This window comes from Macadamia integrifolia, chromosome 11 (genome assembly GCF_013358625.1).
Source record: "Macadamia integrifolia cultivar HAES 741 chromosome 11, SCU_Mint_v3, whole genome shotgun sequence".
Classification (NCBI taxonomy): domain Eukaryota; kingdom Viridiplantae; phylum Streptophyta; class Magnoliopsida; order Proteales; family Proteaceae; genus Macadamia; species Macadamia integrifolia.
This window is the reverse complement of record NC_056567.1, coordinates 17738500-17753963: the sequence shown is the minus strand read 5'-3', so window position 1 is coordinate 17753963 and position 15464 is coordinate 17738500. Positions and strand designations below refer to the sequence as shown.

Sequence of the window (15464 nt, the reverse complement as noted above, 5' to 3'; positions counted from 1 at the left end):
TATCTCAGGACTTTGGGTTGTCGACACCATTTCGAAGCCGCTGAGAATGTATTATGACAATGTTGCTACCTTATATTACTCCAAGAATGATAAGCATTCAAGTAGAGCAAAGCATATTGGAGTAAAATACAATTTTGTGAAGGAATCAGTTCAGAAACAAGAAGTGTCTATTACACACATCAAGACAAGTCTGATGATTGCTAATCCTATGACCAAGGCATTAGCGCCTAAACACTTTACAGATCTTGTAATGGACATGGGTTTATGTAAAGTTTGATGTAATGGTCATATTATGTTGACATTTTTTTACTTATTTATTTAAATGATCATGATATTTGTTGTTTTTGAATATTTCTCACTTTATTATCGTGTGTACACATTTTATTTAATATATGTGAGATATTATGGTAGACCATTTACTTATAGACTTTTCTAGTCTATTCCCTACTTTTGCACCTGTTTGGATGAAGTTATTAGTGTTGTGACTATAGAAGGGAGTATGTCGTTATATGATGTATAACTGTCATGTTCCACATTAGTAGTTTTGTTCAAATATGGTATTATGATTGTGATGACATAAAGTTGATGGGTTTACTTTCAAATACTGCAGTATGATGTTAGAATCCAAATTATGTTTGAGATTATAATTATGTGCTCATATGGTTCAAGTGGAAGATTGTAAGAATATTCTCTGGAATATTCTCTATTATTGTCCCATATACCAATTAGGTTATTGACCGATACTAATCTCATTGAATTAGATTCCAAATAGGAAACCCACTCCTCGTCAAATTAGGGAAAATAGTCCTACCCTATTTGCACACTTTGATGGGAGGGTGCAAAACTTTACATAATAGGACTCTAGGTCCTCCTCCTAGCCTAACGTCAATCTCATTATTGGTTCCATCACCAAGAGAGCATTAAGGGAGCTAGTGGGAAAAACCTAGAAGATCCATTGTGTTCGTGATTGGGATTGCAGGAATAAAGATACAGGAAGAATATAATGGCGGCAAATTCTTCACAGTCGATGGTGAACGGTATGCGTCGACCCTTATAGTTTAATTTTGTGATTCAATGATTGTATAGCAAGATCCTATCTGTTGTTATTAATAGGAATAACATCCTCCAAGAGATGCCTACACAGATTTCAACAAGAGCAGTGGGTCACTCTTCTTTAAGTAAAATTTTTATTTAAAATATGGATTGAGTTTAGCCGTGCTTCAGATGGGCATCAGATTCCAGAGTGTAATTTAGAAACATACTAAAACCCTAAATCGTAGCAAGTGAATGAAGAAAAATTTTCTTACTGAAGAAAAAAATTTGACTAGTTAAATCATAACAAGTGGATGAAGAAACATTGCGGACAAATTATGGGACAGAATTAGTCCAAAAAACAAGGAAAACCAGCTTTCAGTGCAAGCAGGAACTGGAACCGGAAGGAACAACCCAGTTCCCATTCTTCCATTCCTGATGAAGTCTAAGCCGAGAGAAGGGGTAAGCAATCGCATTTTGACTGCTTGGGAAGTACACATAGTACTTATACTCATCTATCAGTCTCCTTCGTTTCTGATAAGGAATCTCATCATCATCTAATCCTTTCCTATCGCCGCCATCGAAGCATGCGTAATACTTGTACTCAGCGATGCTACTGATCCTTCCAGCCCACCAACCTTCATTGTCAAAAGCATCTACAATGTCCCACAGATTGAACTTAGAAACCTGAAGTTGAGGAGGACTAGGCCTGACTTCACTCACATGAACCATCTCTCTCAGCCATTTTGATTCATCATCAGTTAAAAGGGTCTTGTATTCTACCAATACATGACTATTCTTTGACACATCCACAACTTTTGCTGCGTAGAATGAACCCACGAAGCCTTCTTCTTTGCTATGAACCTCAACTGAATCACCAATTCGATACCTCATCAGATCTTTCGATGGCTTTTTCATTATTTGTTATTAAGCTTATGATTTTAGCAGGGGAGGAGCAGGGATGAGAAAATAGTGTTCTGTGGGTCGTGAAGGCGGCTATGATCAGTTTATATAGATTTTGTGGGTCCTTTTCTTCCTGACGTTGGAATTAGAGAGTAGGAGATAAAAGGGAACTTGATTTCCTTCTCGTACTAGGAATTGAAAATGTTGACCAGGTCAAATTCTTCGAACCGACACCGTGGGTAACCCCACCCCCGCACTCTAGCCGCGTTCACTCCTTCACGTGGACGGTCAAGGATCGAGGGGCTGTGTGGTAAATGTCAAACAAGCAGGTCCTACTGACCAAAATACCTCCTCCTAGCCTAGGTGCGTCAACTCCAAATCCGTATCGCCAGGCCCGAGCGATTTCAACTGGGAAAACCGGAAACCAACCTGATTCGGTCGTTTTGGTGCAAGGATGCTACCCTACGTCCCTACCCAATGGCCTCTCACTGGGATCGACTCATTATGACCCAGCCCAATATGTGTAAAGCCCGTTTAGAACTTGTTCACCCAGCACAACATGGTTAAAAGCCCAATGTTAATCCATTAAGAGTTAAATGTCTCATTAGTCCATTTACACTGTGCTTAAGTCCCTTTTAGCTTGTTTATTGGTATCCTGATTAAAGATTGATACCTGACCAATTGTTCATAAATAGGAACATGCCTAGCTTATGAGGACCGATTACTTAAATGAGTCAATCACGGTATAAGGTCATAAAATGGAGAAGCCCCATTAAGGCCAATCGATTGACGCCCCTCATAGGTATTGATGATAAGAGAGGAGAAAGAATCTTGAGGAGCATACATATAAGGTGTCACGTATACATCATTTTCCCATAAAAGAATAAGGGAGAAGTTTTCCACCAAGTGGAGTAGGGTTCACCCACTCATCTAGGGTCACATTATGGGTCGTTACTTTTCTATAAATATTTTAGGAGAATTCAAATTTCGCAAGTTTCGGGTTTGGTTGTGGTGTGTACATATTTTATTTATGGGTAAAAGAAAGCTATCCACTTGCATATCAAGACATAGGTGGACGCAAAAGATTGTGTTGTCCCTCTACTCCATGCATTGAAGATGGTTTCACTTCATACCCATCCATGGGCTGCCCAGTCGATTAGGGCGAATTGAGGATTATGTGGATAGATGCACGGTTTCAGGTTCAATTCGCCATCTATGCATCTATAATTTGAGTGGAGACATGGCGATGGGTTGCAATGCTAGTCTTCCCGAAGATTAGTTGAGTGCGCATAAGCTGACCCAGAAGCCTTGCTTAACCAAAAAAAAAAAAAAAAAACAAAGATAGCTTCACTTGGCCTCCCATTGGGCCTGGTCGATTTAGGCCTGGGCAAGGACAAATAAAGAATGTATGGTGTGGTGTTCTTACCAAACCTTACTGCTTCCTTAACCTAACCTATGCTCACCCACCTCATTAAAACATACTGGGATGGGTTTTACTCTTCTTTTCGAAGGTATCCTATGTAAAGCTTCCTGGGCAAGGCGAAGGAGGGAAAGTGAGCCGTTAAAGGCCTATCGACTTTAAGAGGGTCTATGATGTTTCATGGGCTATATGTGGGCATAGTTTCAACAAATAAACAATAGGTTGGGGCATAATGGGCGTCGGTTTTGACCCAGCCCATATAAGATTTGATAGATACTAGGGTGAAACAAGGTCGGGTTGGGTCAAAATCCCCAACCCAACCTGCGGTCTCCAAAACTCAACCTACGCCCAATCCAATCTTGTTGGATTAATGCCAACTCAATCCGGCCCTAATTGATCCTGATTGAGCCAGGTTGGCCTGATTTTTGTCAGGGTTGGGCTAACTCTGATAGACTCTGTTTTTATAGTCGGGATTGAGGTCGCATTGGAAAAGTATATCGAATATTGCAAGCAATTATGAAATTTTGTATTTGATGAAGTTAGAAACTTCTGTATAAATTGGGTGTAATGATCAATAACCATATTTCTTTATCCTAAATATATAGATAATATGACAGCCCTAAATTATATTACAAAAATCAAGGTTAAACTCATGTCCGGGCTGGGCTGGCCAGGGCCTGCCCAATCCTGACCTAGGGTCAGTTTTTTTTAATCCTAATCTGCTCCAAGGGTCAGAAATCTTAACTCAAGCCCTGTTTGGGTTTAGGGCGGGCCATGACAGGTTTGGGCTGTCAAGGGTGTTTCATGGGCTATGGGCCTAGTTTCAGTCATGTACTTGAACCCAGTGAATCTCCTTCGTTGGTTTTCATATCTCATTAGTTCTGTCTTCTTCCTCTTATTTTCATCCTCCTTTCCCTTGGTAATTGTATATACTATTGGACGCATCCAAGGTTAGAAAAAAAGAAAAAGAAAAAGAGTACGATAAATTAATATCCCATGTCAAGCCATCAATCGCTGTCAATATCCTATGTTAATTTTTTCTAATATTTATCCATTTTTCAACCCTGCTCAATAAAATATCATCAATAGATAAGAATCTGTTCCCCCCCGCACCCCCCCCCCCCAAAAAAAAAAAGGGGAGAATCTAATACTAAACAAAACCTAGAGGAAAGTTTTCATGCACCAGCTATGAAAGAAAAACTAAACATTAGTATCTCGAACACTGACATCGATATAATCTTTTATTCTAATAAATTTTATTTCTCTTATTTATCAAAAATAAATAAAAATTTCATGCACTGTATATAGTGAAAGAATCTAATAGCTATCAATGGCTTTCAATATATGTCATCCTATTTACAAATGATCGAAAATACCCTATATTGTTCCTTATACCTTATGGACACATTCTTCGAAGGCCTCCGTTAAGAGATATATCTTGACCGTCATTGAAGGAAAACTTAGTCCAAAAACCTAAGATTTTCCACTTGAGAAAAGAATTTAGTTATTAATAGCACCCATATAAGCACCACTGGTGTGTCTTTTATAAAATGTTCAATAATAATTCCATCAACTCTATCTTACCCATGGTTTTAAGACATTGGGTCACAGTGGTTGGATCTATCGATGAGATCAAAAAGTTTTTTATTTTTATTTTTTTAAATGGTAATTTTTTTTCTTCTAAGAATTGGCCCAATATGGACTAATACGTACAACTGATCCATATCAATATCTTTATCAATATTTGTGGTGATCGTAACCGACATTGATACTTTTTTTTTGGTAAGAATACCGACATTGATGCTGTGAACTACTAAAACCTTGGACGTATCAGCCCATCCCTCTTAGTATAAGTACTTACATGAAAAAAGCGTTAATAAAAGAATATGTAACTAGGATTGGCCAACTCACCCATGATCAGGTGTAATATTGGGATTTTGCAATCCTCCTAGGGCCAACTGTATCAGCTTGCCCTTAAAATTGCCTAAAATGCAATGAATCATAATTTTCAAGTTTTCTCCTCCATTTTTAATCAGTAGCCATTCAAACTCTACGAATGAAGTCACCCTAAGCTTGTCCATAAGGATGTTATGTCCAAAAGCTAAAAGATCCAATTAGGGACTTGTGGTCATGAAAATTCCTTTACCCTCCAATTTTGTATCTCTTTCTTGCATCCAATGAGTAGTTCTTGCTTCTAGTGAGATGGACCATGTTTATATCAATGGATATTGGATTTCTTTTAAAAAATATGGTATACAAATAACTTGCCAAAAAAAGAAAAAGAAAAAGAAATAATAGACAAATATTGGAAAATTTTGAGAGATATGTATATGGGTTTTTATGACCCTCATGAAACTTTAATGTCTCTAATCAATCATCAGAAAAATATCTTTTTTAGTTTACTTCCATCTATTTCAACAGGTACTCACTCAAATTTTAAAGAAACTCGCCTTGATACCCAAGAATAGCTGCTGGTTCTTCAAGATTGAAGCTCTCTAAAGTTTAGTGGGGTCATGACACCTTTTTCTCTCTTAAACTTGATGTATTTGTGTGCGAGAAATTTTTCCTAATTCTTTTTTATTAAAAACTACAAAACCCTAGCTCAACTAAAGTCTCATCATCCCAAAAGGAGGGTGGAAATGAATAATTTCCACTGAATACCAATTAAATGGAATCAACTGCTTGAAACCTTTATTCCTGTGCTATATCTTAAGTATTCCTATCTTGCCTTTTACTAATTATCAGACCTTCGCAGTGAATCGAATCTTCAATTTGCGACTCTTTGTAACTTAGATATCTATCTACCAAAAATCCTAAATTCTTGGAAAATCTGAACTTTACTAATCAACTTTCTTGCAACTTTCTTACAACTTTAATAATCCTACATTGGGCCGCAGAGGCAGCTTCCACTTATGGAACTTTCCATATTGGTCTATTCTTGACTCTCTCTCTCTCTGTCTCTCTCTGTCTCTCTCTCTCTCTCTTCCCCACCCCATACGCACCACTCATGAAACCCATCTGCAAAACACTATGAGTAGAGATATTCATATTCCCCCAAATGAAAACAATATCTGTTCAGAAGACAGCCTTAGGGGGTGTTTGGTTTGGTAAATCTTTGGGATGACATTCTTTAGATGATAATTCTTAATTTTTGGAGTTGTTTGGTTCCACTAGGATGACCCTCATAAGTGAGCATCCTACTTCCCATGAATGATCATATTACAAAGGATGTGTTTCAAATCTGAGTTCACCTCAACACTTAAACTCAGATTTGAGCAACCTTTTTACCACCTAGTATAAAAGGAGAAAGTGAAAAGACGTTCTCTACGGAAGCCAATATCTCAACCCGTGAGAAACATGCACTAGTCTTAAGACAACCAAACGATTTTTCAAAAAGAAACATAATTCAGAAGAATGTCTATCAAAAGATTGACATTCATATCCGATACATACACCATTTGATTTACCGAACCAAACACCCCTAGATTTTTTAGGGCTGTCTTCCTTTCATTGGTAGGTGGAACTTCTTTTTCTTTTCTAACCGAAAAGGATATGAAAAAGAAAGGTTGAGAGGACGACACGGTAAAAAGGGGGAAGGGAACAGCAAAAGAAGGGGACAATTAACCCATTTCCATCTTCTTTTGATTTCTTAACCAGTTAGAATGAATGAACCAGTGAATGAACGAACCAGTGAATGAACAGTGAATAGAGCATCCCTCTTGAACGTTTCACTCTCAAGTCTCAACATTATAAAATCTTAACCTTTTAAATTTCCGTTTAATGTCGTAGGTAATGCATTCTGTTGAAGATGAATCAGCTTCGTACCCATACAATCCTGATCCACACATATGGAATCCGGCTCGAATTTATGATAGGACTGGATTCCATATGTGTGGATCATCATCGTACTAGAATGATTTTCATACAAAAACCTGATTCACATTCCATTCTATATAGTCGGCTTGCAAATTTTTTCTTTTTTAGTCCTGAAATTTTAATTATTTTTAATCATGTAATTGATTTTGATTGGGTTGAAACTTAAATGTGAGGATCATGAGTGCTTTTAATTCATAAAATTTTGAACAGATTTGAGTTGTCATGTGACAAAACTGATAAATATTTATAAAAATTAGTTAAATATACATATAGAGGTCATTTAGACTGTCTCTTTAGTAATCAAATTATAGGAGAAATAACCTTACCAGTCTAATGTAGGGTAATACCAGCACACGGGACCAATGGAACGGAATACAGATGTATCTTTAACACACGGTGTCGGAGAGTAATGTGGTCTTTTCTCACCCACCTAATGATCATTGTGGTCCAAAATCCAAACTCAATTTCTCAATTAGCTCTAGGTGTGAATGTGCGAAGTGGATATACACTGATTCTACCTCTATATGCTGACGGTATTGGTGAGGGGATGTCGTGGAAGTGGGATCCATAAATGACGGCAACAGTACTGATTTGTTACCTAATTAGATTGGCACGCTTCAATTAGGAAAACACCTTAATTAATTTATGGTGGGACTGTTATCTCCATTTCCGATTTGGGAAATCAAATGGGTCCTACTTCATAGGGATGAAATCATGGAATTCTATACCAAAACTTACAAGAAAGATGGGCCTAAGGCGAATTGAACTCATAAATCATAACCTCTGATCAGAACAGTAGTTAGTCTTTGATGTTCTTTGTTTGAAAAAAAAATAAAATCATAACCTCTTAAAGGGCGTTGATTCTTGTCAATTGAGCTTCCTCTTGGGGTGAAAGTCATTCTTCCTCTTGGGGTGAAAGTCATTCTTCAGGGGAAAAATAAAACTATCAGCTTAGGCTCTCTTTGGTTTGATTTATATTTGTATTTATTAGTTATTTTTGAGAATTCATTTAAGATGATATATTATGAACCACAAATAATATTCGTTTGGTTGTTATTTATATAATAAATTGTATAATAAAAAATATGTTTGGTACACTTATTTATATAAAATATATTATAGTGAAAAGGACCCTACCCTACATGTTTGCAAATATCTACACCTAGACATAGGTTGCACGAAAAGACGGTGCTACCCCCTGCTCAAATGCCTTCGCATGGCCTCCCATTAGCCTACACGTTAACGTAGTAGCCACTCAAGTGCACAAAGTTATCTTGCCCATATATTATATATGTGATACCCTACTTTCTAAACCAGGTTTAATTACCCGGTTGGTTCGGTTTGGCCTTGCAGGACCTGAACCCGAGCGAGCTGAGTCAGGTACCTTATGGAACATGATGGCAAGGGTGACTTTGAACTCGAGTTGGGAAGACGAGTTGGAGTCGGTGCTTAGTGAAGTCAGCGTGCCCAAGCCGTGCATTTGCATGTATCACCAGGCCATGTACTCACAATAAAGGTACGCAACCATGTTTTATGTCAAGTATGCATGTTAATCAATTACCGAGAGTAAAATACATGTCGGGGCCGAGCCCCATTGAAAATCTCAATGTTTCGGCTAAGTTTTGGGAGACTAGTGGGTAGCCATAGGTGGGTCCGACCCACCAGTGTGACCTACCACATTGGTCATTAGATATTTTGACCTAGGTATAAATAGCATTTATTACCTTTCTTTCTCCTCATTTATTGTTTTACATAGTGGGTGAAAAAAGTAAAGAAGAGAGAGAAAGAGAGAAAGATAAGGGAAGAAGGAGGAAGAAAAAGGGGAAGAAGATGCTCGTTGTGCGACGTCAGGGTTGAATCTTTCAATTTCGATGCCGGATTAGTGATCCTCATCTCGAGATCTACGATTTGAGGTGAGTAAAGTCTGTATTTCTTAAACTCTCATGAAACTCTAAGTGAAATCCTATGATTTGGGTAGAAATCCTTTATATATTGTTAATCCCTCTTGAGAATGTGAATCTAAGGTTTAATAAAGGATCTACATGTTGTTTATAAATATTTTAGAGGAAGAGATTTGAAGATTTGAAAAGCATTTGTTGATTTCTTGAGCTAGAGAGAAGATTTGAGGTTTTTGAAGTGTTCTTGAGCAAAGAGGTAAAGCTCAAGCTTAGTACTTTGAATCGATCCTAGATCTATGTTGGAATCATGATATGGAACTTTAGATTTGTAGAAAATGTGATCGAATCGAAACATGGTGGTTTTTCCAAGGTGGGATGAAGAATATAAGTGAATACTAAAATCTCGGTTCTAAGTGGTGGGTGCCTCGAAATGGTTGGACCCACCAATCCATAGCCTGCCTATCCTAGATGGGCTATTGGCTCAACCGACGAGCAAAATCAGTGGGCACCTGGTCTGCCACTCCTGGCCCATCGCTCCTAGCCCTCCAGTCTAGGCAGAGCCCCTGAACTGAGCAACAATCGAGGATCAGTGGGCACCTGGCCAGCCGCTCCTAGCTAGTTGGTCCTTATAGGGCCCCTAAGTCGAGCGGTGGTTAAGAACCGACGGGTACCTCACCCGTCGGTTGACCTACCACTCTGACCCATCGGTTTTCGATCGGGCCCAAATTTATCAGACAACCTTCTCTAGTGGTTTTAAACACGTTAGAATTATCATACCTCATTGGTTATGAGCTTAAAGTGGAGATATGCTAAACTCAACCTCTTTATGATAGGTTGTACTAGGAACTCATGTCATCGCACGTCAGATCTTCTTCGTACCAAGGGTGATCTTTGTACCCAATTAGGTAAGTGGGAAGAGGACATTGACTTTAATTTTGGAGTGTTTTTACATCATTCCATTATCGTTGTAGACAACCATGTTATCATTTCATTATTGTGTGTAGCCTAGTCATTCACGAATACCATTTGCATGCATTGACGTGTGCATTATGAAATTCATTTATGACTTGACATGCTAAGATCTTTAATTATTAAATGCTTATTCTTGCTATGAGTTATGAGATGGATGACTTTAAATTATTGAATATGATGCATAGCTAGATTAGATATTGTAGCTGGCTTGGACACGAATGCATTGGTGGCCCGTAGAATGGGACGCGGTGGCACTATGTAGTCGTACTATCTCATATAGAAGCATACAGTTAGGAATGACATATCCCTGTGAAACGACCTTTCCCATCAGGGGTTTGGGTGTTGGGTATATCACTGGGGGAAGCTCGAGGTTGTGTACCAACGGTGGTGGTTAGAAGTACGCCCTGCCGATCACTAGGACGGTCGATAACTTTGATGATATAACAAGAGGGTCAATCGTGCTGCTTTTAAATTAATGCAGGGCAATGCCCATTTTACTTTAATGCAGGGCAATGCCCATTTTATTTTAATGCAGGGCAAGACCCATTTTACTTTTTCGGTACCCACGCTAACCTTCTCCAATAACCCTATGGGCGTATTGCTGGATAGGGTAACCCCTGGGGCATACGCGCACTGTGGTTTCGAGCAGCACATGACTTATGACTTAGATGTGATGTTTAGGTGGTTTAAGATAATAAAAAGGGACTTGCATACATATAGGTGTATTTGTGTTGCAAATGATTGCTTGGTCTTTCTTTTCACTTACTGGGCTAGTGAGCTCATCCCACATGTATACCACTTTTTAGATGATCTTGCAGGTTATCCGACTAAAGAGCTAGATCTGGGACCCACTGTGAAATTTTCAGCTGAGGATTGGTGGGTTCCTGAAGATCTTGGGCATGGGGCCGAGTGCCCATGCAAGAGTTGTATTACGGGACAGCAACACTGATACCAACCCGGGTTTCTTTTTCTATTATTTTATGATGTTACCCCTTTTGTGTTTTGGATGTTTAAATTGTAATGCTTGTGTATAGATCATGCCTACGGGCTCACATGTATATGAACTATATAATACAATTTAGGTATCAAGAGTATTGGGGTATTTACAGATGTCTACATGTAAGACTTATGCTGAAATACATAAATTGCTTTCTTTAGTTTGGGTATGCTGTGTAGTGGTTATTGTATCAGATGATCCTAGCAAGTTTTGGGTTAACAGGTGTTAACTTGGTCACCGGTCCGGTTCTGTGAGAATGGGTTGTGACAATATAACTCTAATTTTTTTTTTAAATCTATAATATATTTGACTAAAAGATTCCTACCCATCCTAATTCCCTAACCCCACTGCCACTTCTTTTAGAATTTTTCAAACACATTATGGAATACTAAGAAATATTTGTCACTACAGCAAGAAACTTGTGTCAAATCATATAGATGGACGATCATACACATCACAATTGGAAAAGAAAAACCATCATGTTATTGGTATCATTGTAATTGATTAAGATCGGTTGGTTGCTTAAACCGAATGGGTCCCATACGTATGGAAAATCTTAAATGGATTTGACATGTTCCAAGCACATATGGTAACCAAATGCAAGAATGATTCCTAATGTGTCTTAGTATTGTATAACTCCAAAAATTTGGTGTTGATAATGTCATACTAGAGTTATATGAAAAATAAAAAAACAAAAGTTCTTAAAAAATAAACTTTAATAAAACCATAATAGACTCTTTTTTTCATCATCAATTTTGATAAGATGCTTTAATCTGATTTGCAATTTGTCTTTGATATGCTTCCCATTGTTGTTGTTGCGTATGACCCACCACATTTGCAAAACTCATAACATCGTCATCATCATATATTCGTCTTCATATTCATCATCAAACTCTCCCTTCTCTGCTTTTTCAAAAAGCCAATCTGATGCTGCTTGTTTTCTAATAAAGTTGTGCATGGTCACACAAGTAAGCACAATCAAAACTTGTGTCTTAAAATCATATGAAGGCATCATCTTCAAAATGGGGAAACGCTTCTTCAAGACGCCAAATGACCTCTCAATAGTAGTTCTTAAAGACGAGTGTGTGAAATTGAATAGTTCCTCTGCACCTCGTGGTCATCTACACTTAAAATCTTGTTGATGATATCGAACATTCCTAAAAGGAGCCATATATCCAGGCATGTATGTGTATCCAAAATCAACAAGATAGTATTTTCCTACAAAATCAAGATTAATAGTTAAAATTTCAACAGGTTCACTCGAATAAAAAGTTTAATAACAATTATAATAATTAGAGAATGAAATGCACCTGGTGGTGGATGAGGGAAGTTCAAACAAGGAGTGTTCATGGCCTCCCATAATATTCGATTGTCATGTGTTGTACCCTCCCAACCATCTCAAAGGAAAGTGAAACACATATCAAATGAACAAGCAGCACAAACATTTTGGGTAACTTCATTTTTTCTACTGGATCTATATGGTACTTGTTTTGCAAGTGGAATTGATCCGCTTACATGTGTTCCATCTATTGCACCAATGCAATTGAACAAGAATGGATAATATTTCCGACTTGATTTGATTTGTGGTGGTGTCTCCTCAAATGAAGGTGGCAATACCATCTCTTTACCAAAGCTTTGTAGTGCTTGCAATACATTGTGGAAGTGACGGCTCACTATTTTACCTTAATGCTGAAACATTTCTTGGATGATTTCATTTCTCATATTGTGTGCCATCACTAATATAACCATTGATAATTGTTCTTCTATTGTTGTTTTGTTTGTGTTTGCCATTAAACCTTTCTCTTTTAAAGCAGCTACCAACCTAGTGAAATTCTCTCTAGACATACGGAACAGTCTACGAACCCTTCTTGGATGCGTATTTGGGCTTAGCATTTCAAATATCTAATCATGACCTGTGAGTTTGTGCGTATGTATTGGTTGTCTTATGATTTGAGAAGTGGCCTCATTGTCATCATCGATCTCATCATCATTGTCATCATTAATATGATCAGTGTGCTCCAAATGATGATATACACAGCTCCAAATGATGATACACACATCCAATTACAATAAGTGGTACCAATGAAAAATCTTCATTGGAATCCTTATTGCATTTCTTATCCATAACAACTGTCATAAATAACAACTCATATTAAACACATATAGGTCCATCTTTAAAATATGAAATGCAAAATCCATTCTAACAAAATTAACTACAAAATATTTTCAAATCACATAAACACAGAGAATTCCATCTTTAAAAATACAAAATAATAAGAAAAAGATCCACAAACATTATAAATATATCAAAAATAACTACAAATACTTTAAACCACACAAGCACATAATTGTCCATCTCTAAGAATGTGAAATCAAAAAGACTATCCACACACATTATAAGTCTTAAAAAAAAAAAAAAAAAAAAAATTAAAATGTCTTCAAACCATGTAAGTTCAATTGTCCATCATGCATATCATATAGAGGATCCAGCCTCCTTTATCTCTTTCCTTTCAATCGCTCTAAGAAGCCATTGCACACGAGCCAATTCATTCATTGAAATGAATGCCTCTCTTTTATTTCAGTCCTCAAGTACCTCCAAAGCAATCACATGATGGTTACTACCAATATCAATCCCCTCCAAAGAGTCAAGAATATGATAAGCCTCAGTAAATGTGGTGTCCTTATTTGCCCCAACCATCTTTGTTCTTTTTAGTTTTTCAAAAGCAAGCATTTCCTTGAGGATTTCATTCATATCACAATTATGGCCAATCTTTGACCTCTTGGATGATGATCCCATAGATCTATTCATTTTGTTCTTCTTCTTTATCACATTTAACATCTCAACTGGCAAGACTTCATTACCATCATCACTTGAATCATCAACATCCAAGTTTATTGCATTATTGGAAGAAGAAACCCCTTTTGGTGAGGCTAGTGGTTTATCTTCACTCATGCAATTTGTATCTACACTATCAACAAAAGTACCATGGAACAACTCTTGTAGTTCAACTTCATTACTCAAGGGGACACGTCTAAAATGCTTCCCGTAGACATGTTTCTGCAATTTAATTTCAACATAGAATAATTATCTAACATTATTTAGCAGTAAACTATAAACTAAACTTAGATATACTATGTAATAAGACTATACATTGACAAAAGAATTCCAATGTTCTTCCCTTGGTGGATCAACGGTTCCTAGAGTCGTGTTCCAACCCCAACCACTAGTCCTATTCATCAAATACACCCACCATGCAACCCACATCGCTTTCAAAATGTTCCATCGATTTTTGAGTTGTTGCATAGTTATTGTTTTCTCACATTTTTTATTGTACTCTTTCAATATGCCATCCCAACCATCCTTTGTGAAAGACGTATTCAATTTGTACCCTTTACGTGAATAATTGATAGCAATATCAATTAATAGCTTTATCCTCTCGTCGATCCAACAATATGACTCTTTCACACCCCTTGCATCATCCTTCATACTTGCTTCACTTCCCTCTCTATGATCCATCTGAAAGACTAATTCTGATGAATGAACATAGCATGCAACATAGAAAAGGAAAAACAAATAATAGAGTAAAATTATTTCTCTATCCTGTAAGAAAGTGAAACCTATAAATGGATAAATATGAACAAAAATGGGAGACAACGTAGGAAACAATGAATATTTGAAGAGTTGACATTATTCTTCTTTGGCATTGAGGCATGTACTTTTTTTCTTTTCTAATGTAGAGGATAAATGTTTTAAGAATGAACCATGAAGACTTAAAAATAGAATGGACTGCAAGACATAAGTTCCCTGGCTGTTTTACCACTCAGTTGGCATGGACAAAAAAGGTATTCTATTGTGTCTACTACATTTTGAAACAAGAACTGTACTAAGAAAATTCCAGAATTCAGTAATGATCCAAAGATCAAGTCAAATCGATGGCTAGAGACCGAGATCTAAAAGGTCCTACCGAGTGTAGGATATTACAATCACAGATCCAGAATTTGAAACCAACAATTTAACAGTCAACAGATATGTATAGGAGTTCAAGATATTCTGGTATATCAGTAATGGAAACACTGACACATAACTAAAAACATATTTCAGAGTCTATGACTGTTCTTGCATGATTTAACAACAAAGATAGGAGCTGTGGGAGAATCCATTAAAAATTGGAGATGCTGCTGACTACTGATAGTTGGCTCCTTGGATCACCTTTTCCTTTTAACTGTTCTCTTCTCCTCTTCTAGTAACAAAGTATCGTTCATAAAAAATAAAAAAAGGGGGAGGGGGAAACAAAAGGGAGCACAAACTTAAAAAGTACAGCCTCCCACAAAGACGTTTGAAACTAGTTTAGTTAAATTAACAGAG

General features: G+C 37.2%; 1 protein-coding gene and 1 long non-coding RNA gene across 2 annotated transcripts; one reads left to right on the top strand and one right to left on the bottom strand.

Annotated features, from left to right (window-relative positions):
* Positions 1–1410: 1410 nt before the first annotated feature.
* LOC122092945 (protein AGENET DOMAIN (AGD)-CONTAINING P1-like) lies at positions 1411–1950 on the bottom strand. Its single transcript, XM_042663242.1, has one exon. It carries the CDS (start codon positions 1948–1950, stop codon positions 1411–1413), a length of 540 nt encoding a protein of 179 aa, XP_042519176.1.
* Positions 1951–9010: 7060 nt separating this feature from the next.
* Positions 9011–11291, top strand: LOC122093217. The gene is made up of 2 exons (XR_006144389.1): positions 9011–9144; positions 10908–11291. It is a non-coding gene; the product is annotated as an uncharacterized LOC122093217 (long non-coding RNA).
* The last annotated feature ends 4173 nt before the right edge of the window (positions 11292–15464 follow it).

Excerpts from the sequence above, each read along its gene's own strand:
- LOC122092945 (XM_042663242.1), bottom strand. The coding sequence starts at position 1,950 with ATGAAAAAGCCATCGAAAGATCTGATGAGGTATCGAATTGGTGATTCA.